Here is a 21,877-nt window from a genome sequence, read left to right as displayed (position 1 = left end):
AAGAATTTGTGAACAATTTTTGTTTTGTCCCCAGGTTTAATGACAACCAAAGCAGTAATGAACTGAAAATCACAAGCTATTGAATTCTGACTTTATTGTGAGGAAACAATTTTAAGTGCATTCAAAGTTGTTTGGTCAGTTAGACTCCAGCAGACCAACAAATATTGTATTATGTTTTAATTTACATTTTAGAAAATCCTTATGGGAGAGATGCTTGCAGGTTCCTTACCGCCAACTAAAGTGGTTTGAAGCTGCTGCCTTACTAGATTGTTTTGGAACTATAACCTAATAGCTTCTTGTACTTCTTCCATTATGGCCTTTGGTTAGTATTTTACTGAGGATGTGTTTTCTATAAGCCCCTTCGCCACAAAAGTACAGAATGTGAGTGAGGATCAAGAGGGAGATGGATGGACCTGTGTCCTGTCTTTGGCAGGTGAAGGGTGAACGTTTCAATTGGAACGTGCCTTGATGGCTGAGTAGGAACTTTTTCTGAGATGTTTTTGATGGGTGAAATGGCACTCTTGACCACTTTTGGCAGAGGTTTTACTTTTTCTTGAGCCATCTCCTTTTTGGTGCCACGATACTTTGAGGCTGAGCGATTCAGTGGCCTCAAGGGCGGAAGCAGACAGGTGTCTTTGAGTCTTAATCCCTCAATAAATAGTTTGACTCCCACATATTGCGGGACATCTACTGTTGCCTAGAAACCAAGAGAGACAACTTAAGTAAAACATTAAAAGGAAATTAATTCTACACTTGTCTACCTGTTGATATATAAGCTCAAAATCCCCTGTGTCTGCTGATCGGTCTGCTTTGCGGTCTAGGACGACACGCAGCATGTCCTCTTGCACAGCTGCACAAAGACGAGCTGTAACGGGCGTAGAGGGGGCCATGGTGGGACTAGCATTAATTTCAATCAGCCATGGATGTAAATCAGGGCCTGGGAAAAAAAGTACTGTAATTAGTACTATCAATTCAAAATACCACATAGTTGATTATTTTAGACCTCGCACTTTGTGAATCAATCAAAAGCACCTGTAACATTTTGTGATAATCGGACTATGGTAAAAGTAAGGCTACCAGGTGGCATCACTTGGAATTCTACTGGAGGAAGTTTTTTAAGTGGACTATTGGTAACATAACATTTCCTACAAAGGAGGTCATAATTTGCAAACATACAAAATCATTCCCCATGGTCACACCTAACATGAAGTCGGCCCCATAAAGCTCAAAAGTGTTTTTCCGTGAATCCACAAGATCTTGTGCAGTCTGCAATGCATGTATAACAGCCTTCTTCATCCCAGGCACAACCACATTTTCCCATTGTTCCTTTTGACCTCGACTGGACAGAAAGGTCATAAACTGGTCATCAGACCACATATTGTCTTCCGGAATGACGGGATGGCGTTGATGGGAAGGCCTCAGATGCTTCTGGATGGAATTATTGCACAAATGTACAGAGCTGAAAGGAAAGCATGAATATTGGAAATAGTTGACATATACTTATGTTATGGGATTTAAGTGTTGGCCTACAAGCATTTAGTCATAATCAAATCACAATGCACTGAATTTGTAAACAAGAGTTTAAGAGTTTAAGATTGGCATGTGATGGTGGAAGAGATTTAACCACAAATGAGCTTCCAATAATACTTACTTCTCATAGTTATTTTTGCTAAGTCCTACAAACTAATGCAACCTACATGGGTAAGCCTAGCCACTGCGTTTAGTCGCTGGAAATATGAAATAATTTTGGGGGAAAGTCAATTCGGGGGGGGAAAAACATCTGCAGAACCTTCGTGGGACTACAGGAAATACAGAAATGCTCAACGAATTAGTGTTCATTACTTACACAACAAACACAAATTAATATTTTTTTCAGGGATTAAACAAAACAAAATCAACGTTTTACTTCAATGTCTGTTAATAAGGCACTACTGTCTTTGAAATACTGGTGCTTTCGAGCAGAGCATTGAAAAACCTATTATTGAATTTAGTGGTGCATTGACTAGGCAGTTAGATTTTTGGGGGTGTGGCTTAGCGAATGGTTAATTGTTAGCAACAACATGCAGTTTCCTCTTAAACCACTTTTACACATACTTGTCTAGTATGTCCAATGAGTAAGGTTGTGTAGAGAAACGTAAGTAGCACTTTTTATAAAACCACACGGTGAGAGGGTTCCAGTCGGTGACCAGAAACCACTGGCGCACATCAAACTTGGTTCCTTCCACCAAGAAGGGGCGCTCCAGGTACTTCTGCACCACCCACTTGCTTTCCTTGATCAAAGCTGGATCCCTGTCCACAAGCCTGAGGATCTGATCTAAACGTTTGGCACATTTAATACCTGGAAGAACAAAACAATTAATTCATATTCTAAATCTTATCTGTCTGAGAGGATCTGATTTCTGACCTCTGCCTCTGGACTTGGCTCCAGGCTTGATGATCCATATGTTGTGTATGCCATCTGTCTCCAGCTGTGGACTGACCTCAGCCAGCCTCTGCAGCATGGCCTTACAGCAGGTTACTAATGAATTACTGATTTCCATTTGTGCTCTGTCACTAGGATAAAAAGAGTGAGGAACAGAACCATTAGCACAGGGTTTAGGAACCTTTATGACAAAAAAAAAAATCTCCACATTTTTATATTATATTTTAAAATGTGATTCATATGTCTGTGTGGGGGAGGGTGTGGGTGTGTGTGCGTGTGTACATACTGTATATATTTAAGTATACTATACAGTATATATCATCATCATCATCATCATCATCACGGCTCTTGCATTGGGACTGGTTTCCCGTCCCATTGCGTAGAGCTGACCAGGTAAGCTAGGCCCCTCCAGTACTGGAGGTCTTGTGCCAGCAGATTTGCATCCTTCAGGGTAACTCTGTGTTGTTGGAGGTTGTCTGCGATGGTGTCAAGCCATCGAGTGTGTGACTTTCCTAGTAGTTGTCTCCAGCCTGCAGCCTTTGGGTCAAACGTCAGGATGTCTGTTGTCGTGTGGTCAGGAGGAAGACGAAGAACATGGCCGAGCCAGTGGATGAGGCGCTGTGCAGCGAGGAGGGAGGCTCTGGGCTGATTTGTCCGGGCTCGCAGGGTTTCGTTGGAGATTTGCTGGGGCAACCTGATGTTCACGACGGTTCAGAGAGCCCTGCTGTCAAAGCCGTCTATTCTTGCGGCCAGTGTCTTGTTTAAGGGTTATGTTTCAGAGCCAGAGAGGATAAAAGAGAGTACGGCGGTGTTGTAGATTCGGAGCTTCGTCTTCTGTGAGATGGCTTAGTGTCGCCAGAGTTGTTTCCAGAGAGACTGCAGGGCAGAAGCTGCCAGGGCTCTCCTGCGCAGAACCTCTGATTTAAGATCCCCGTTATTGGTTACTGTGGACCCCAGATAAACAAAGCTCTTCACAGGCTCTATGGTGTCATCACCAAGCAGGCTGGGGGGTGGATCAGGTCCCTCACCGAAATGCCTGAACTTGGTCTTAGTCCAGCTCAGGTGGAGACCAAGCTTTTCTGCCTTTTCGCTGTATATACTCAGAGCGTCCCTCAGCTTGTTGTAGGAGGTGCCGAGCAAGATGGTGTCGTCAGCGTACTCCAGGTCAGTACTCGCTCACAGACCCTGCACATCAAGTGGTCGATTATGCAATTAAACAGGTCTGGAGCAGCTACGCAGCCTTGGCGGACACCACTGGAGATGGGAAACCAGTCAGAGTCTCGGCCGTTGACACGGACACAACTGTGTGTGTTGCTGTAAAGCAGCCTGAAGACGGTGGTGATTTTCGGGAGTGCGGCAATGGCTTGTAGGATACTCCACAGTGATGAGTGGTGGACTATGGTGGTATACTATACCGTATATATACATACAGAATATATTGTATATGGTGTATTATTCTTTGTTCTGTTGTTAGCTTGTCTGATTTTTTTTTTTTGTGAGCACTGTTATTTTCCTGTTCTTCTTGAAGCTTTACTCGCTACACCTGAGTGATAGTGTGCTCGGCTTTTTGCTTTTGCGAGTAGTTGCTTTGTTGTGATTCAAATAACCCAGCCCTACACCAATTGTTTTGTGTTAGAAATCTGCCCACATTTTTGCAAGTGGATCAAATTTTATCCGTGATTATACTCAGCCTGAAACACTAAATATTTGCAGTATGTTGTTTTCAGGTCAAGATTGGGTATTTGGGTTTGTAAAAAGCGCCACTCATTTTTGCATACCCAAACTTGAAAACTGGTCATTTTTGACCTGAACACAATACAAAGGTTAAAAAGAAGGACGGGAAATCTCTGAGTTAGTAGTATTTTAATAAGTGTCTTGTTAGAATAGGACTTTTTAGCACATCTTTAGTTAGGATGACTTGAGCTGAATTAAATTATTGCTGCCCTGACCTTTTGTCTTTGTCTACATTACTACTACTTTGAACCTTGTCTCATGTTCTGGTATCCTGTGTATCTCATTGAGTTTAGTCAGAGACCAGATAATGACCAACTGGTCAACACAAAGTAACAAAAGATAGGGATGGTCACACCCACTGTATTGTTGCAGTATTTTAAAATACTCCAATTTGCTAGTCATTGACTTAGGAGGGGCCAGACCAGTCTGAACGGAACAACCTCTCTCGCCAAACAGCTCCAAGTCTCAGAAGGTTAGCTCTCAAGCCCGTCTCCACGCAATGCACAATGGGGGACCAGGAATAGGGGCTTAGTTGAATCAAGTGTCCAAACTCAATGTGTCAGTGCACGAGCTGCTTGTCACAGCTTGTTCATGCCAGACGAGCCAGCCAGTTCCACGCTCAGGATTTCGTCAGAAACCCATATGCACTCATCAAAAGAGCCATATATGACTCGCGAGCCACATGTTCCCAACCCTGCGCTAGCATGTACAGTATTCAAGCAAACACACAGACTCACGCAAACACACACACCCTACAGTACTCACTGAACAAACAAATAGTAGTTGTCAATGAATTCCCCCCACTCTTCCTTTACAAGGGATGAAGTTGTTTCCAAACTAGCATCAATGTCTGCGTGCTCCAAACTCTCGAGAAAATCCTGGCACACTTTGAGAGCTCTGCTGATCAGTTTGGAAACAATCACAGGTTCACACGCTTCTGAAAATAGAGGAATGAAATCAAACTGAGCCCTAGTGATACAAATCGTACTTTATTAAAAGGATTATACCTTGAATGTGCTCATTTTTTCCTTCTTCTTCAACATTCTGTGCTTTCTCCACAATGTACTTCAAAAAACTTGTGCAGGCTGTTCTCCTGTAGTCTTCTTCAGGAGGGAAATACAGAATACCTTAGTTATCTTTGGGTTTAACATGTTTCTTTTCAAGAAAGTTTTTAAAAATATCTAACCAATGAAAGCATGCTTCTCATCCCGTGCTCCTAGCCTGTAACAGCGAGGAAAGAATGTGTCCGGGTCTGCTGAGTCAAACCAGTGCAGACTTCTTAGATTCATACACAAGCCCACCTGTAATAAATATTACAGAGCATGTGCTTGTTTCACAAAGTTGTACCTGCACTTAATTTGCAAGGCAATACCTAGTATAAATGACAGTCATATAAAAGACAGTTGGCCAAAGTATTTAAGTAAGCTTATTTCAAATTTCTTAGACCTCTGATAATGGATTTCTTATTATTATCAATAGCAAAGGACGCGACTGGTTTGCACAGTCACCTCAAATTTGAACCATCGTGTTTTTGCTTCTAGACTATGACCTTCCTTTGTGGAGTTTGCATGCTCTTCCCATTCTTGCACAGGTTTTTCCAGGTACTTCGTTATACTGCTACATTACAAAATCATGCATTTTGGATTATTAGAAGACTAAATTGTTCTTAGGTGTGCATTTAACTGTGATTTCCCGTGAACTGAGCAAGGATAACATTTGTGAGAGTTTTCATTACAAATGGAAAAACGTAGGGTTGTTCCGATCTTGTTTTTTTGCTCCCGATCCGATCATTTTAGTTTGAGTATCTGCCGATCCCGATATTGCGATCTGATTGCTTTTTTTTTTTGCTCCCGATTCAATTCAAATCATTCCCGATAATTTTTCCCAATCATATACATTCTGGCAATGCATTAAGAAAAAAATGAATAAAACTCGGACGAATACATACATTCAACAACATACAGTACATAAGTACTGTATTTGTTTATCATGACAATAAATACTCAAGATGGCATTTACATTATTAACATTCTTCCTGTGAGAGGGATCCACGGATAGAAAGACTTTTGACTTTGTATATTGTGACTAAATATTGCCATCTAGTGTATTTGTTGAGCTATCAGTAAATGATACTGTAGCCATGCCCAAAGGCAAGGCCGATATTTTTTTGCCGATTCCGATACTTTGAAAATGACGTGATCAGACCGAATCGATCGGGATGCCGATCGATCGGGACATCTCCAGAAAAAAAGTCAAGGATCACTGTACAGGAAAAAGTTAATACTAATTTACCTTGGTGGTGAAGCTGCCTGCTTTGGCAAAATGATTAATCATCTGTTCTTTTTGCAAAATATTGGTGTTTATGGCATCTCTTCTGTTTGTCCAGTAGAAATAAACCATTTCATTCCGCAGCAGGCGAGACTGAGGAATGAGAAAAGTGAGATCTAACTTTGTCTTCTAACAACATCAGATGTCATTATTCTCTGCGGCAATACCATAAGTTCATACAGTCCATTCGGATCCTGGTCGTGGTTTTTGTCATCTGAGAAAGGACTCAATGTTAATGAGGAAATGAAATAAAACAAGACGTTTTAGCAATTTTAACAACACATCATCAGCTGACCATATTCAACTTTGATGTCACCAGCATCATTACAGCAGGCCTCTTTGACATGCCGCTTGTACACAGGGTGGCCAGAGCGACACATGCGCTTTTCTACCCAGCCTCTTGCCCTCAGGGAGGCCCTAATGGCTGGGTAGGGACCCTGAACGGAGAATACCTTATGCAACTAAGGTAAAAGAAAGACAGAGGTGAAGATGAAATTAAGGTAAATCTAAAAATTGAATGCTGAAATCAATACATGGATGCTATCTTTCAAAATATTTCTGACCTACCTTAACAGTTTTGTCCACAATGGCCTTGGCTGTTTTTAGTCTCTCTGGGTTGAGAGCAGGTAAATGGACACTGTACCGAGATGAAGGCGAAGCTGTCACACACACATATTACATTTACATTTGTTTTCCATCTTTATTAAGAACATGCTATGCATGGTGACAAACAATCACAATAATCCAAAGAAATGGATGTATGCTAGTGAGTTATCTGTTTGGGCGTGGGGCTGTCAACAGACTTGCAGGTTCTGAGGCCTGGGACAACACCCCCCCCCCCCCCCGTCGACGGGCTTGTTTGGGCGTATTGTAAGATGACTTACTAGTTTGCAGGGTTTTGATTTCAACTTGACTTTGGAATTGTTGCACCATTTCTATTAGCTTCTGGCCCTTAAAAAGGCCCACAGATTGTCCTTTCTGCAAATATAAGAGTTATCTTTCACAGATCTTATCTTGAGAAGCATGATATAGTATATGTAGGTAAAGAACAAACTGCTGTGAATGTAAGTAAAGATATTTGATGACACTTAAAGGCCAAAAGGAGTAACCTAATGAAACTTTAATAGTGGATTCAAACATTTGTGTCTAGTGCACAACCTTATAATTTATTCAGAACCCGTGATCTATAAGCTGACTAACTGTCCAAGGGTCAAGTTTAGAGTGAAAAAAAGAAACCTTTTCTATGCCTATTGAAGAATATGTCAATGTGGGAAAAAAAATAAACAAATAAAATAGGACACATGACAAGTTAAAGGTATGGATAATGCATAGTATAGGTACTGCATATTTATTCTTGATAAGTATAGGAATCAAAGCTTTACCAGAGGAAAATCCTTAACACTTAATCATCACCAGGACTATTTCCCCATTTATTTTATATATTTATTTTTCTATTATGTTTCATGATTTTGACAGCAATCATGTTCATAAAAATATATAAATAACAATAATTTATATGCATGTTTTACATACTATACAAATGTATAAATGCAAAATATTGACAATGAATAGTAAGATGGCAACAGTAAGTTTACTTTGTCAATGCAAGTACATCAGATTGCTTGGCTACAATGGTTGCATCCTTGACATGATGGGATTAAGCGTTTTCACACAGCTGGAAAGACATTCCGTCATTTCCAGATACTTATACTTTTCCATTATTGGAAACAAATCTAATTTTGACAATTACTTCAACAAAAATCACAAAGTAAAGTGTACTTCCAATCCAAATAACAAGAAAAAAAAAATAATAAAAATTTAAGTGTACCTACAATCCAAATAACAAGAAAAACAAATTTGTATTTCTGTTTATCCCTCATTACAACGCCGAGTTAGTGAAAAAAAGTACCATTTTGAGTACAGCAGTTTTTGTTGTTCTTACCTGTTGAGCTCCAAAGATGTCGTGAGTTTGTTGTTGAGTTTCACCGGAGAGACGCACGCTCCGTCCCAACACGGTTTACGGTTGCCATGGCAACACCTGGAGCGCCAATGCAACATACATGCACGCATGTTTTTTTGTTTTGTTTAATATTAAATACCATTTCATCAAATGTCACTTTTGATTTTAAACACGCAATTAATGTATTAATGTATGATTATAAATTCGTGTTTTAGTTTTAAACTAACGGAACTAAGTATTTCATTGTAATTTTGCACCGCAAATATAATGCGCGAGTGAAAGGACAAGCCTGTACTCCAAACGACTAGTAAACATCCAAAATTAGGGTAATATTGTAGTAGGTCCATTCATTTAGCGTTCCATTCCAAAACAGTAAACATGTTGTTCAGAAAAGTTCATTAAAAGTAGATGTGCTGCCAGACACATACGTTATGACCACTTTTTTTTTTTTTTTTTTTTTTTTTTTTTTAATGACTACATAGTATTTTGCCGCCGACGCCGCCATCTTGGCTCAAAGTTGATTGGGTCGTAGATATCACATAAATAAGGCTAGATGTCCAAATGGAAGGCGTGGACGTAAAGTAGCGTGATAGCTGATTTCTTGACGGATTTGCAAAAGGTTTGGTTCATAACAAACCGTAATAACGTGGCTATGATTCAGGCTGAATGTTGAAAATAATAAAAACAACACTTTAAGTATGCAGTTAATTTACTGCAGTTTCTTAGGGAACGTTGTTACAGTTATCCATCGAAAAAGTTAATATTACTGCATCTCTGAAATTTATGACAAACCAAGCCGTTTGAAATTTGGGTGAAAGCCCCGACGTAAAATGGCCAACAAGTGACGGTGCTTGTCCCTATTGGATCACAATGAGCAATAACGTCTAGGTTTAAATATATTACATCTATAGTATGGGTGGACACGATACGTCATTGTGATGTTACCGATAGGTTGGCTGGGCAAGGCACTTTGTCTGGGCAAATCTCCTCCTCTCCTCCTCTGTCGAAACACGCTAGCCACAACAATCTCGCAGTCGAACGTATGAGATAATAACGTAGGTCAAACAATACTCAAGAAAACAGGTAAGCTTTATCTTTTACTTCGAGGAATTGGCGGTACGGTTTAGCTGGTAATATTTCTCTCTCGATAACTAAACCTGTTAGCTAGGTGAGAAGGCTGCTTCCCGGTAAAATGTGTGGAAGGACTGCTTGCACTCTGGCTCCAGACGAGGTTAGCCGAGCCTGCTCGTACAGAAACCGGCGCGGGCAAAGGAGACAGCCTGGCTGGAGGGATGGAGACGCGGACAAATACCGACCCTCTTACAACAAGAGCCCAACGTCCATGAGCCCTGTGCTGCTATCCCAAAGGCACTTTGACAAGGTAACTAGATCGATAACGGTATTAAAGTTCCCTACGAAGCTCTTGGCACAATACAATCTAGTAGACTGTCGTGCTAAATTTGAGTCTACTCATAAAAAAGTTTCTTAACTCACTCACGGTCTGCCAATTGACAACTATAGACGTCCAATTCATTTAAACTGGGATTACTGGCTGTGAATGCTCATCTGTCAGGCGTCTGGCGCCGTCAATGGCAACCACTGAGTTAAGTACAAAAAAGTTTGCCTCATGAAGTCCATTTGTGCGCAGAATGCTCCTGTGGATGAGTGTGTCCTGGCTTCCATGCGTTGGGGACTTGTTCCTTCCTGGTTTAAGGAGAATGACCCAAGCAAGATGCAGTACAGCACCAACAACTGTCGGAGTGAGAACATCCTGCAGAAAAAGTCTTACAAGGTACTTTGTGGCAATCACTCAGAGTACATTCGGTTTGAGAGAATATCACCACGATCACCTATGTACTTCAGTCAATGTTGGATACATGTTTTTAGAATGTGAGAAGAAACCAGGGTAACAGGAGAGAACATGCAGCTTCGGACAGGAAAGCCTGAACTGAGAGGCTAAGCAGAATCTTTGAACTGTAGTAGAAATGTAGCAATTATCCACCATGCTGTTTAAAAGACATGCATTTCATTCACAAATTCAAACATTTCCCACCACCGCAGTACATGTACTGTATACTTTTAAATAATGTGTTATATATTGCATTATTCATAAACTGTAACTCGATTAAGAAATTAGAAGTGGACAACTCCAGACGGCTTTTCACAGCGCTGCTGCCTCTGATATTAGTGAGCGTAGAGGAAAAATGTGTGACATCACACCGTGACCAATTTAAAAACTTAACGTTTGCAGAACGAATTCACTAGCAAAAGCGATTGCAATCAAAAAATACACAGGTAATATATTTCAACCAGGGCTAGGTCCCATTTTGACCGTATGCATGAAACCGTTCAAAATATTGGCAAAAAGCGTAAGTGCCTCTTTAACACACCATAGACTTAAAAACTATTGACCTGACACTTCGTCATTCTTTGTGTCATGCCTTACCATAGGGGCTGAGCTTCATTTAGTATGTCATTTGAAGAAAGCACAGGCGGCCGCTGGCCTCATTCGCTAACAGAGTAGCATTGTACTTCGACATATTTACGAAAAAATAAACGCTAACTGCAGGGTTTCTTTGCTTTTAGCCAAGAATCAAGAATGTTTTACGTCCATATCTATGAAGAATTCAGGGATTTAAGCAGTTATTCACAAGAATTTTCACCAGAAAAGGTCTGCTTACGTCAGGCGACCGCTAGCCTCATTCACTACAACTATATAACTAATTATACAACTATATAATGACAATAAAGGGCTATCCTATTCTATAATAAGTTGTGATTGCTTATAGAATTTATTAATAATCTATTTATAAATTATTTATTATTGATTCTGCATGTTTTCCTCAAGTATTAAGTTTCTGATGAGAAAATTAAGTGATTTATTAGCTGTTGAAAAATAAGTAATATATGTTGAATATTGCTATTGATCATGAAAATATAGGTGATTATCTCTGCATTTGGTGATTTTTGTGTATCTAGTGTAAAATCTGAGAATTTTATAGCAATTTTAAGTTTTGTTATACCTATATAGAAAATAATTAATCGGGATTTTATAAGGGAACAACTTAGAATTTTTTGATGCCGCTACTCATGGAGACTCATATATGGCTAAGGTAGGTGCCTGTTTTGGTTTTAGGTCGGTAGCAGCTTTGGTTTTGAAAATATTTGAACTTGAAGTTTTTGAAAATAGGCCCCCTACGGATCGGCCCTGCGCCCCTTGTCATGTCAATATATTATGAAGTCTATTAACACGCATTAAATTTTCATTTTTGTGATTTCATCTTTTGCTCCTGATACGACTTAGGTGGCTTCGACAGTGCGGCAAAGTTTAAATGATGACGAAAGGATTGCTTGTTTAAGTCACATAACTTCTTATGGTACCCTAAAGACCAACCTCTAGAGCAGGGGTGGGCAAACTATTCCACAAAGGGCCACAGTGGGTGCGGGTTTTTGTTCATACCCATCATGAGGACAGCCTTTCACCAATCTGGTTTCTTACAAGTGCAATCATTTGATAGCAGTCAGGTGCTTCTTGTTTCCACTGAAACCTCATTGGTTAAACTGTATGTGCTGAATCAGTTGGAACAAAGACCAGGACCCACTGTGGCCCTCGAGGACCGGTTTGCCCACCCCTGCTCTAGAGACAAGCAATAGACCCCACTCACCAACGTCACACAATGACGTGTCGCTGTATTGTGCCGCCATATTGTCCATCATTGTGTGTCCGTGTTCTCAATGGTTTCAATTTATCCTGCAATTTATAGTGCAATTCATGGAAGCCCCGGTGCTTTCAGACGCTGTAAACTCATTGGATGTGTTGCATAAAAGGCGTTATGTGGAAAAGCTTCGGTCGATCCATTCGCCAGATCCATATTTGATGCCTAAATCGATATTTTTCGACCCGCTGTCTTCGCCGTCTCTGTCTGACATCTGCTACCCTGATATCTACAACTATCTTGTCCACAGAAACTCAGCCTATTCTCACGAAACTTTGAAAAACTTTAAGAGCAGCACTATAAGCAACATTACCCCGTGTGACCCTTTACTTCCAATTTTCTAAAATGGCGACAATCAATAAAAACAATCAATAAAAAAAAAAAGTTGACTGCGATGGCCGACGCTTCAAGGATAGGTGGATATTAGACTATTTCTTCAATAAAATTCGCAACAACTGTGTCTGCCTCATTTGCAAAGAGACAGTCGGTTTTCAAAGAGTTCGATGTGACGCGATATTACCAAAGAAGACACGCTGACATGTACGACAACATCACAGGGAAGATGCGCAGCGAGAAATGAAAGCAACTTGAAGCTAGTTTAATTTCACAGCAGCAGTATTTCGCAAGAGCCCGAGTGTCGAAAGAGAACGCCACGAAGGCGAGATTGTTGAAATTATGAATTGAAAAAAAAATAATAAAGCAAATGTGACACACAGAAGGGCTTGCCAAAATTTGTTTTAATATATTGTTCTACGTAAATCAGCCAAGGTAGCCCCCCAAATTTTTACCACACCAAATCTGGCCCCCTTTGCAAAAAGTTTGGACACCCCTGTTTAACTGATGATCCGTAGACGAGGCCAGCGTCTTTCACTTGTTACCAGCTAAATATTATTTAAAAAATAATGATGGTGGAAGAAATAAGAATTCTTGAATTTGAAACTGTATGTTGTCGGCGATTAGCCTCGCAGTGATCTTAATTGTGGTTGTCAGCCCAAAACCCTCTAAATATATATTAAATGCATCTTACCAGAATTAAAATGACTACTACATAATCTGTGGTGATCGTTTGGTGCCCAGTTTTCTCATCGAATTGCAGCAGTCCATCTTGCTCTCCTCTCCAGGTCTCTCGGAATACGGTAGAACTTCAAGTCTCTCCGTCTATCTTCTCTGTTACTGCAACCAACCGCCACACACGCCTTCACCATTTTGATTATTAATGTTAACGAGCAGAAAAACACGCCTAATAGGAGGAATTTACGTAGCAGTAATGCATAAACACGACGAGCTGACAGACAATATGGCGCGGAGGCGTGGTTGTGACGTCCTGTGAGTGGGGTCTATTGAACAATCGATGAAATGTTCATATGTCCTCTTTGACATCAAATGGCTTCGTTTTACCCACCAGGACCCCCTAATGAAAGGACAGCGCTGCGTCATCCTGGCTGATGGCTTCTATGAGTGGAGGAGGCAAGACAAAGAGAAACAGCCCTTTTTCATCTATTTCCCTCAGACTACGGCGTCTTGTGAGGAGAAACAAGATCCTGTAAGGGACCTGACTCAGCTATCCTTCACGATAAACAATGGTTTACGACATCAATCCTGGGTTGTCTAACAGGTAGAAGAATCACTAGATGAGTGGACAGGGTGGAGGTTGCTGACCATGGCAGGAGTATTTGACTGTTGGACACCTCCATCTGGTGGAGAACCACTGTACACCTATACGGTCATCACTGTGAATGCTTCCCCCAATCTCCAAGACATCCATGACAGGTGAGGTTAGGTAATGCAATACACCTTTTAAGCCTTTGCTTCAGAACTGAAATGGTCTGTTTCAGGATGCCGGCCGTCTTGGCCGGAGAGGAGCAAGTGAGGAGATGGCTTGATTTCGGCGAGGTCAAATCTTTAGATGCTTTAAATCTGCTCCAGTCAGAAGACATACTGACCTATCACCCCGTCTCAACACTTGTCAATAGTTCTCGTAACAACTCTCCTGAGTGCCTTCAACCTGTCGACCTTAATCAGAAAAAGGTAGTTGATTTATTGTGTTACCAAGTCCATGTTAACGACATGGGTTAAGTTTAAGAAACAAACAAAACCCAGTAGCCGGGTGGCTGTAACCATACATAATGCAGGCTGATAAGTGGGTGGCTGTACCTCCATATTTAACCGTGTGATTTCCTGTAAATTCACTGACCACAATGACCATGTATTCCCCCAAGGAGCCGAAGCCAACAGCAAGCAGCAAGATGATGATGAGCTGGCTGGCAAGCGGCTCTTCAAAGAAGAGGAAGGAGTCTGATGCATGCAACAGTCAGGAGGAGACAGACAAGAAAGACACTGCCAGTAAGTCTACAGGAGCACTTCAGCAGTGGCTGCAGGGAGCCAGCAAAAAACAGAAACAGTAAATAACTATTGCATTTTATATTTCAGCTCACCAGTTAGTGAGATTCTTGCAGTTATGCTACACAGACATATACTGAAGTCAGTGTTAATATACTGTTCAATGTTTATATGTTCAAATAGAATTTTAGAAACAAACAGGTTGCTGGATTGTTTTATTACCCTTATTTTTGAAAGGCAAAGACATTTTGAAACATTGCTATGCATTTATCATATTTAGAATATAATGACGAATGCCACTAGTTCCCCCATTTCACTTTTTCTGTTAGTTTGTTAGTGATCTTCTAATCTAGAATGCATTTCCATTTTAACATAATTCAAACAGACAGTTCTGATTGGTTAAAAGAAATGTCAAGCACTTAAAGCAACTGGCAGTTGGATATGGAGCTGTACATGTTTGTTGTCCCCACAAAATGATTGCAATTGAACAAAGTCTTTGAAACAGTTATCAATAAAAAGAAACACATTGGCTATGAGTACAGAGTTATGACTTCTAATCCAGGGCTGACGCAAAATGCTGTCGATTTGTTTCATCAAGAAGTGATTACTGTACAAAAAATTCAAAAGCAGAACAAAACTAACCTCGTGCCAGTTTCAAGTAGCTCCACAATTAAGTTATTTCTAATGACAACAAGAACAACCTGCACACTTTAGTGATCTTCTCATTTCTCTTCATGTTCACTGTGTACCAATTAGCACATCAACAGGCAAGATATCACTGGAATTGTCACATTCTAATCATCCGAATTTGAGTCTTGATCCCCAACATGTATTATAATTTAAGGTTGTGTGAGGCAGTACGTGACACAAAGCAACAAGACAAATAACTAAAAGGAGGGGAGCAGTGTTTCCTCTATTCTTCATGCAGTAGTGTCGCCCTGTGAATATAAGAAAATACCACCAGAGCTCCAGAAAAAGAACAACTTTGAAACACAAGTCGAATAGGAAGTTAAGCTCAATGTAAAACAAGTGATTGTGAAAGCAGCAATATTCAAAGAACTGAAAATGTCTTGTTGCCATTTAAACATGAAAAAACACTGGACAAGAATAATAAGCATACGATTTTTAAGGTGTTCTTTGGGCTAGGAGACCGATACTTGATAGAAAATGTGTGTTTCTCATACATAAGGAAGAGGGTGCAGCATGTTGATCGTGTCGTGCTCTTTTGAGCAGGATGCTGCTTGTACAATGGGCATGAGAGGGCAACGTGGTGGGTCATAGGAAGGGAGAATATTTAGACAAGGCATGACGGGGTGATGAGGGCCATGACGCAGATCTCTGTGGTCCTCAGCAGCTGCAGGTCTCCGCTGAAGGCTTAGCTCGCTCGTTCCTGTCTAGCTTTATCGGCTCTGGAAATTCGTTGTACAACTCCACCTCGGTCTCCTGGTTAAGAAGACAAACGAAGGAGGAGTTGCATATCTGCGCCAAAAGCTGCCAAGTTACTGTAAATGCGTTACCTGTTTGAGAGCGTTGCGTGCAATAGTCTGGAAGGCCTGCTCTACATTGATGGCCTCCTTGGCGCTGGTTTCAAAATAGGGGATGTTGTTCTTGCTCTGACACCAAGCCTGTGCCCGCTTGGTTGTGACCTAAATGTACAAGAAATATTTTAGGGCCTGGTAATAACTCTTCAAACAAAAAGAAAAGAGGAAGTCTGACAGGACACCTGTCTGTTCTCTAAGTCGATCTTGTTGCCGAGCACCACAAAGGGGAAGTTCTCTGGGTCTCTGGGGCTGGCCTGGATCAGAAACTCGTCCCTCCAGCTGTCTAGAGTCTTGAAGGTGTTGGGTGCCGTCACGTCAAACACGAGAACGCAGCAGTCTGCGCCGCGATAGAACGCCACTCCTAAAGACTGGAACCTCTCCTGACCTGCTGTGTCCCAAATCTGAAACGCAATCGGAAGGAGATAACAATGAGTGATTGGGACTGAGTGGCAACATGATTTAGGATTTTATATTGTTTCCTCACGAATTTATAACTCAATTAGTTTTTTTCTATTTAAAATGTAAAACAACTTGGAAAAAAAAGACGTAATGTACTTTGGGGTTTATGCGAGTTTTAATCCTCCGAATCTCAAAGAGTTTGATACGACTCCAGTGCCACTAGTTATACGCCTACTCCCTCTTGTGGTGTGAATTGGAATCACTGAATTATATAATCAACCTGGAAAAGCAACTGGCTGATTTTTTGAAAATCTAGTTATACGTTTAATACCTGCATTGTGACAAGTCTGTCATCCACCATGACTTCTTTCGTCAAGAAGTCTGCACCTATCGTAGCTTTGTACTGGTTACTGAACTTCTTATTCACATACTGGTTCATCAACGAGGTCTTCCCCACTCTATGGGAGCAAGCACAAGAACACAAAACGGAGTGGAAGGTCAGGGACAGAAATACTTAATTTGTGTGTTTGCATGCCTGTGTTGTGGAGAGTTCGAAGCAGAACAAGTGGTGTTTTTTGCAGCACGCATCCAGAGGTAGAGTGCAAACCACTTGAGTTTAAGGAGCAGGACTGCTCACCCAGAGTCTCCGAGGATGATGACTTTCAGGAGGACTTTCTTCCTTGAAGTCATTGTGCCTCGACTGGAACGAGAAAGCAAAACATGAAGACAAAAAACACAAACGTGGGAACTCCCCCACCATGTGGACACAGCCTTCTTGTCCAAAGAAGAACAATTGTTCTAGATATATACAACTGCAACATCACAGGAAAATTACATATTGACAAAAATGTGTAACAAGGACTGGGTAATAATAGCCTCAATGTGCAATTCATTCACACCATTGTGTATTGTTTACAACGCTATCTACTCAAACTGTACAGTGACCGTATAGTAGAACCTCCAATGTCCCAAATGGAGTTAAATAAGAATGTATCTCAACCACATGGAATTCAGATATGTGAGAAAGTGGCAATTCATTTCATGTATGCTTTTGATTTTTCTGAATCCACTCTAACACATGGAATGCATGATGGCAAAGAGTGTGAGACAAAGTTAACTTCGCAGTGAATTGGTGACCGTTTTATTTTACAATGGAGGATGAATTCAAAAAATTAAATCAGTGAATGTGAATACGTAAGTCACAAAAAAACCTCGTACATGCCATATTTTTACAGATTGCAGTTAGTTTCATATTCGTCATACCCATCTTCCTCATTTAAGAACAGCGCTATTTAAAAAAAAATATATATTTTTTTTACATTTGCATTGTCATACACAGCCCAGCCACTCAACATTATCAAAGGTTATATCCACACTATTCTGCTTATAACTATGCAGCTCTTCAAATATAGCAAAAAATGCAATGTGTGCTGTCGGCTTCCATTCTGCAACAAACTCCGCTTTTTGTTGTTGTTGTTGTCAATGCCTCCTAAACGTTAACTAGTGGTTTAGTCTTTTTTTTTTTTTTTAATTTTAGTTTTATACACCAGACTTATTCTAGTACTTGCATGTCAGCCAATAATGAAAAACTTATTGCAATGCCTGTGCATGTGTTAAAGGTTTTTGAGGAAAAAACAAAGAATAAAGATGCTAAAAAACAAAAACAAAAAAACGTCAGGAAGCTGCAGCTCGTACAGAATGCTGCAGCCAGAGTCCTCACAAATGCAAGGAAACTGGACCACATTACACCAGTTTTGAAACCGTTACACTGGCTTCCAGTGAGTCAAAGGATAGACTATAAAATAAATACTACCACTCGTCTACAAAACACTTAATGTCCTTTGACCAAAATACATGCTTGATTTGTTAGATTCCGATGAAACTTCTAGACCCCTAAAGTCGTCTGGAACCGGTCTCCTATATGTTCCAAGAACAAGAACCAAGCCTGGTGAGGCAGCATTTAGTTATTATGCTCCTCACCTCTGGAACAAGTTACCTGAAGGTCTGAAGTATGCTCAAACTGTTAGCTCCTTTAAATCAGGACTAAAAATGCTTTTATTTAGCACAGCATATCCATAACTGTCTATATATTTCAAGCTATTTGCTTTCTATTCCTCTTGTGCTTTATCGCCATTGCTAATTTCAATTATTATTAGTAGTAGTAGTGGTATTTTTTTTTTCATTCTATTCGTGATTAAATGTGTTTCTTATGTATAATTTAATTTCCTGTTTCGATTGTCTTTGTTTTTACGTTCTATTGACTCAATGTGATTTTTATGATCTTCATGTGATGGAAAGCACTTTGAATTGCCTTGTGTTGAATTGTGCTATATAAATAAATTTGCCTTGCCAAAGATTACCGATAATTAATCAGCAAGTATCAAATAAATAAACTATTTTGAATATCAATAAATCATTTAAAGACCTTGGTTGACTCAATTCTTTCAATCCTCAGAATTTCAACATCTCAGTAGGAAATATTCTCAGATTTATGTCAGCCTACGAAAGCAAACATTTTTGTTAAATTAAAACACAGAATTTGATGTGTAATATAATTTTCTGACCTGTCACAGACCATAACCACTTCAATTACAATTAATTTTATTCGACAATTGGACTGACCTTTAAATACGGCTCTATTTTATAATAAAGGGGGATTATTTGTTTCTACTTATTTCATCGAGAAAAAAAAATAATCGACAAATTATCAATTTACAAAATTATTGTTCATAGAAGCACAGATTTCATTATGACATAAAATACAAATTAAAAACCGTCACAAGAACGAAACCATGGTGTTACACATTACCTGATCTTCTTTTACAAGAGAACATACTTCTGATTACATCACTGTTCATTCCATCCAAATTGATTATTTTACTATTGTATTTAAACGAGTCACGTGAAGGGCGGCATTGCAGTGCTAGCATTAATAAGCAAAGTGAGAAAACTAGTGATATATAGATGTAATGACTGTACTAACATAATCAGTACTAATCATCAAAATTGACCAGTTTAGAAATAATCTTTTAGCATTCCTTACTTCAGTTGAATGTACCAAATGTGCCATTTGAGCAGTCCATCCAGCAGAACCGACCAAAAATCCAACCTCGGTTACGTGATTTTATTTAAGTTTAGCGTTAGAGAACAGTCTGGTGGTCAAAAGGCGTACTTCTACATATCGTTTTGCTTATTTCGTGTAAAATAACCCACGAAAAGAGACCACAGCGCTTGTAAAGGAGGCCAAAGTGCTAGGACAGCGGCGCTCCTAATCTACACCCCATGACACATTGTCAGGAACGGATCACATGCTTGGACAACACACGGCTAACGGAACCATGACTTTGCATAGCAACATTTAGCTCGACAAATGGGAATTAAATAACGACCATTCGTACAAAAATGTAAACGCGAAACAAGTAAATCCAGGTAATCAATCACACAGACCGCACCGTCATCATTTTACTGACGTGAAAACACTCGAAGGTGACATCGCGAAAACAAAACGCGAAGCAACATAGTTATGGCATCATTAAAGTAATATATATTGTAAGGTGGTAACACGAAGTTCTTTTTGTTGTTTTTTGCGTCATCATGAGCGGCGGTGTGTTGTTTTAGTCGCATTTTTGCCAACACCTATCGATTCTGTTAACGTTTAGCTGAGCAACGCGAAATATTACGAGATTCGCACAGCCTTGTCGTACAAATATTGACATAGAAGATGGTAAAAATAAAATAAACCATACCTGTGAGACGATATTGTGGTCAAAATATCAAGGACTTTTCTTCCGCCGCGTTCCTAGTGTTAGCTACCGCGCAGATTAGCAAAAAAAAAAAGGGGGCAGCAGTTCCTTTTAAATGTTTGTCGTCGCAAAACTGTGCGTTCGACGTGTCGATGCTTAACTAATATATAATAGCTATGCGACGCAACTGACGCTCCAAATTGAAACGAGCGCTGTCGGTGGCAGCGTATATCTTACTTAGCGATTTGCTACAGTGGTGTCTTGTTGACGTTGGCTTTTCCTGTCTGTCAAGCTAATGTACTAGCCTAGCATTTAGCCTCGCTCGCTGCTCGCGATACACTTCCTCCAAAACAAGCTCCGTCGGAGCCGGTGACGTACACGCTGGCAACGCCTTGCTCAATCACAACCCAAAAAACCTAAAACTCAGTGCCCTTGGTTGGCCTGAGTCCAAAGATCGTACCTTCCCTCCTCACGTAAGTTTTGTAGCCTAATACCCAGAAGACTTTCTGCTCCTCTGACTATAATCTGTGTTCTTTTTGTTTTCGAAGGTGTTCCCGACCCACGGTGGCTAAATACAATCAACATGACCAGTCTGTTTGCATCCACCAACATCCTTCCATCCCATAATTTTTCATGTACCTTTATTCAAGGGCGTGTTTGCATAAGGACGGTAGGGACATAACACGACCAACCTTTCCGGAGCCTCAAATTGTCCCCACCAATTTTCAGGCAACCTTATTTGTATTGTTTAATGAGTTCAGTTATGTAGGTAATTTAGACTGTCTTTTTTGAGTATTAAGGATAGAATTGACCCTACTTTTATTAAGTGATATATTTACATTATATTCAGACTTACATTTACCCCTTATCACTTGCTGAATGTGCCGGACCATTGTTATTTTATTTAACCTCATATACATGTTTGATTGGCTGATGACATGCCCCCCCACACCCCCCACACACGCACACCCACACAGCCCCGACAAAAATACAACATGTCGACAACATGGCGCCTCCTCCGACCTCTTTGAAGAGGAGGGATATTAGAAGTTTTTTTCGGCCAGCAGCAGCTACCCGGATAGCAGACCGACGTTGAAAAGATGTTGGGTCAACATTCCGCTGTCGATCTTATATTGTTGAATCAACGTCACTTTTGCACCCTCAATTAATGTTGTTTCAATGTTGAAATCCTTACAAAACCTAAACGTTATTTCGATTATTAATAATATTGGAACAACGCTGAATCAATGTTACGTTTTCGATGAAAACGCCCGCTAATCCATAATTCAATGACTTTTCAATCATATTTCCCGGTCAATCATAAATCAACTATTTGTCAACATTAGTTCATCAACTATAAAACAATGTCAACACAACCATTGCCTGACATACCATAGAACAAGGATGTTTCAACGTTAATTGACATAGAAAATTTCGATGTCAACCCTACTCATGATTTTGATGGAAAATCAATGTTTATTCAATGTCGGTCTGCTATCTGGGTACTGCAAGGAATGTAAAAGACGTCAGTGTTGTGGAGATGGGAAACACATCACTCATTTTGCTACTGAAAGTCCGACCTGCATCTGAGTTAGCATAACATTAAACTGTGTGAACATGCTAACCTGCAAAACTTGAGTGGGAAGCTACTTAAAGAGAAATGTCCTGTATGTGTTTTCTGCTGTTAATGTTGT

General features: G+C 40.2%; 3 protein-coding genes across 6 annotated transcripts; 1 reads left to right on the top strand and 2 right to left on the bottom strand.

Annotated features, from left to right (window-relative positions):
- Window positions 1-154: 154 nt before the first annotated feature.
- On the bottom strand, window positions 155-8,875 carry LOC130922267 (tubulin monoglycylase TTLL3-like). The gene is made up of 14 exons (XM_057846934.1): window positions 8,427-8,875; window positions 7,369-7,462; window positions 7,052-7,143; window positions 6,780-6,945; window positions 6,652-6,698; window positions 6,449-6,577; window positions 5,343-5,457; window positions 5,164-5,259; window positions 4,922-5,093; window positions 2,405-2,553; window positions 2,095-2,338; window positions 1,200-1,459; window positions 762-937; window positions 155-697 (listed from the first exon to the last, which is right to left on the bottom strand). Exons 2-14 carry the CDS (start codon window positions 7,415-7,417, stop codon window positions 350-352), a joined length of 2,043 nt encoding a protein of 680 aa, XP_057702917.1. The 5' UTR covers window positions 7,418-7,462; window positions 8,427-8,875; the 3' UTR covers window positions 155-349.
- A 491-nt stretch (window positions 8,876-9,366) lies between these two features.
- On the top strand, window positions 9,367-15,029 carry hmces (5-hydroxymethylcytosine binding, ES cell specific). Its single transcript, XM_057846009.1, has 7 exons — window positions 9,367-9,527; window positions 9,609-9,825; window positions 10,093-10,236; window positions 13,566-13,703; window positions 13,776-13,930; window positions 13,996-14,188; window positions 14,380-15,029. The coding sequence occupies exons 2-7, from the start codon at window positions 9,637-9,639 to the stop codon at window positions 14,563-14,565; spliced, it is 1,005 nt and encodes a 334-aa protein (XP_057701992.1). The 5' UTR covers window positions 9,367-9,527; window positions 9,609-9,636; the 3' UTR covers window positions 14,566-15,029.
- LOC130921756 (ras-related protein rab7) lies at window positions 14,701-20,810 on the bottom strand. 4 transcript variants are annotated; one of them, XM_057846010.1, is made up of 6 exons: window positions 20,644-20,810; window positions 17,078-17,140; window positions 16,772-16,898; window positions 16,224-16,442; window positions 16,018-16,146; window positions 14,701-15,943 (listed from the first exon to the last, which is right to left on the bottom strand). In XM_057846010.1, exons 1-6 carry the CDS (start codon window positions 20,793-20,795, stop codon window positions 15,848-15,850), a joined length of 786 nt encoding a protein of 261 aa, XP_057701993.1. In that variant the 5' UTR covers window positions 20,796-20,810; the 3' UTR covers window positions 14,701-15,847. The 4 variants fall into 4 exon arrangements, with proteins under 4 accessions (XP_057701993.1, XP_057701994.1, XP_057701995.1 ...); XM_057846011.1 differs by lacking the exon at window positions 20,644-20,810 and adding an exon at window positions 20,187-20,551; XM_057846012.1 differs by lacking the exon at window positions 20,644-20,810 and adding an exon at window positions 20,421-20,505.
- Between the last annotated feature and the right edge of the window lie 1,067 nt (window positions 20,811-21,877).

The sequence above is a fragment of the Corythoichthys intestinalis genome, chromosome 9, assembly GCF_030265065.1.
Source record: "Corythoichthys intestinalis isolate RoL2023-P3 chromosome 9, ASM3026506v1, whole genome shotgun sequence".
Taxonomy (NCBI): domain Eukaryota; kingdom Metazoa; phylum Chordata; class Actinopteri; order Syngnathiformes; family Syngnathidae; genus Corythoichthys; species Corythoichthys intestinalis.
The sequence above is the reverse complement of the archived record's forward strand: the minus strand, read 5'-3'. Positions and strand labels throughout refer to the sequence as shown.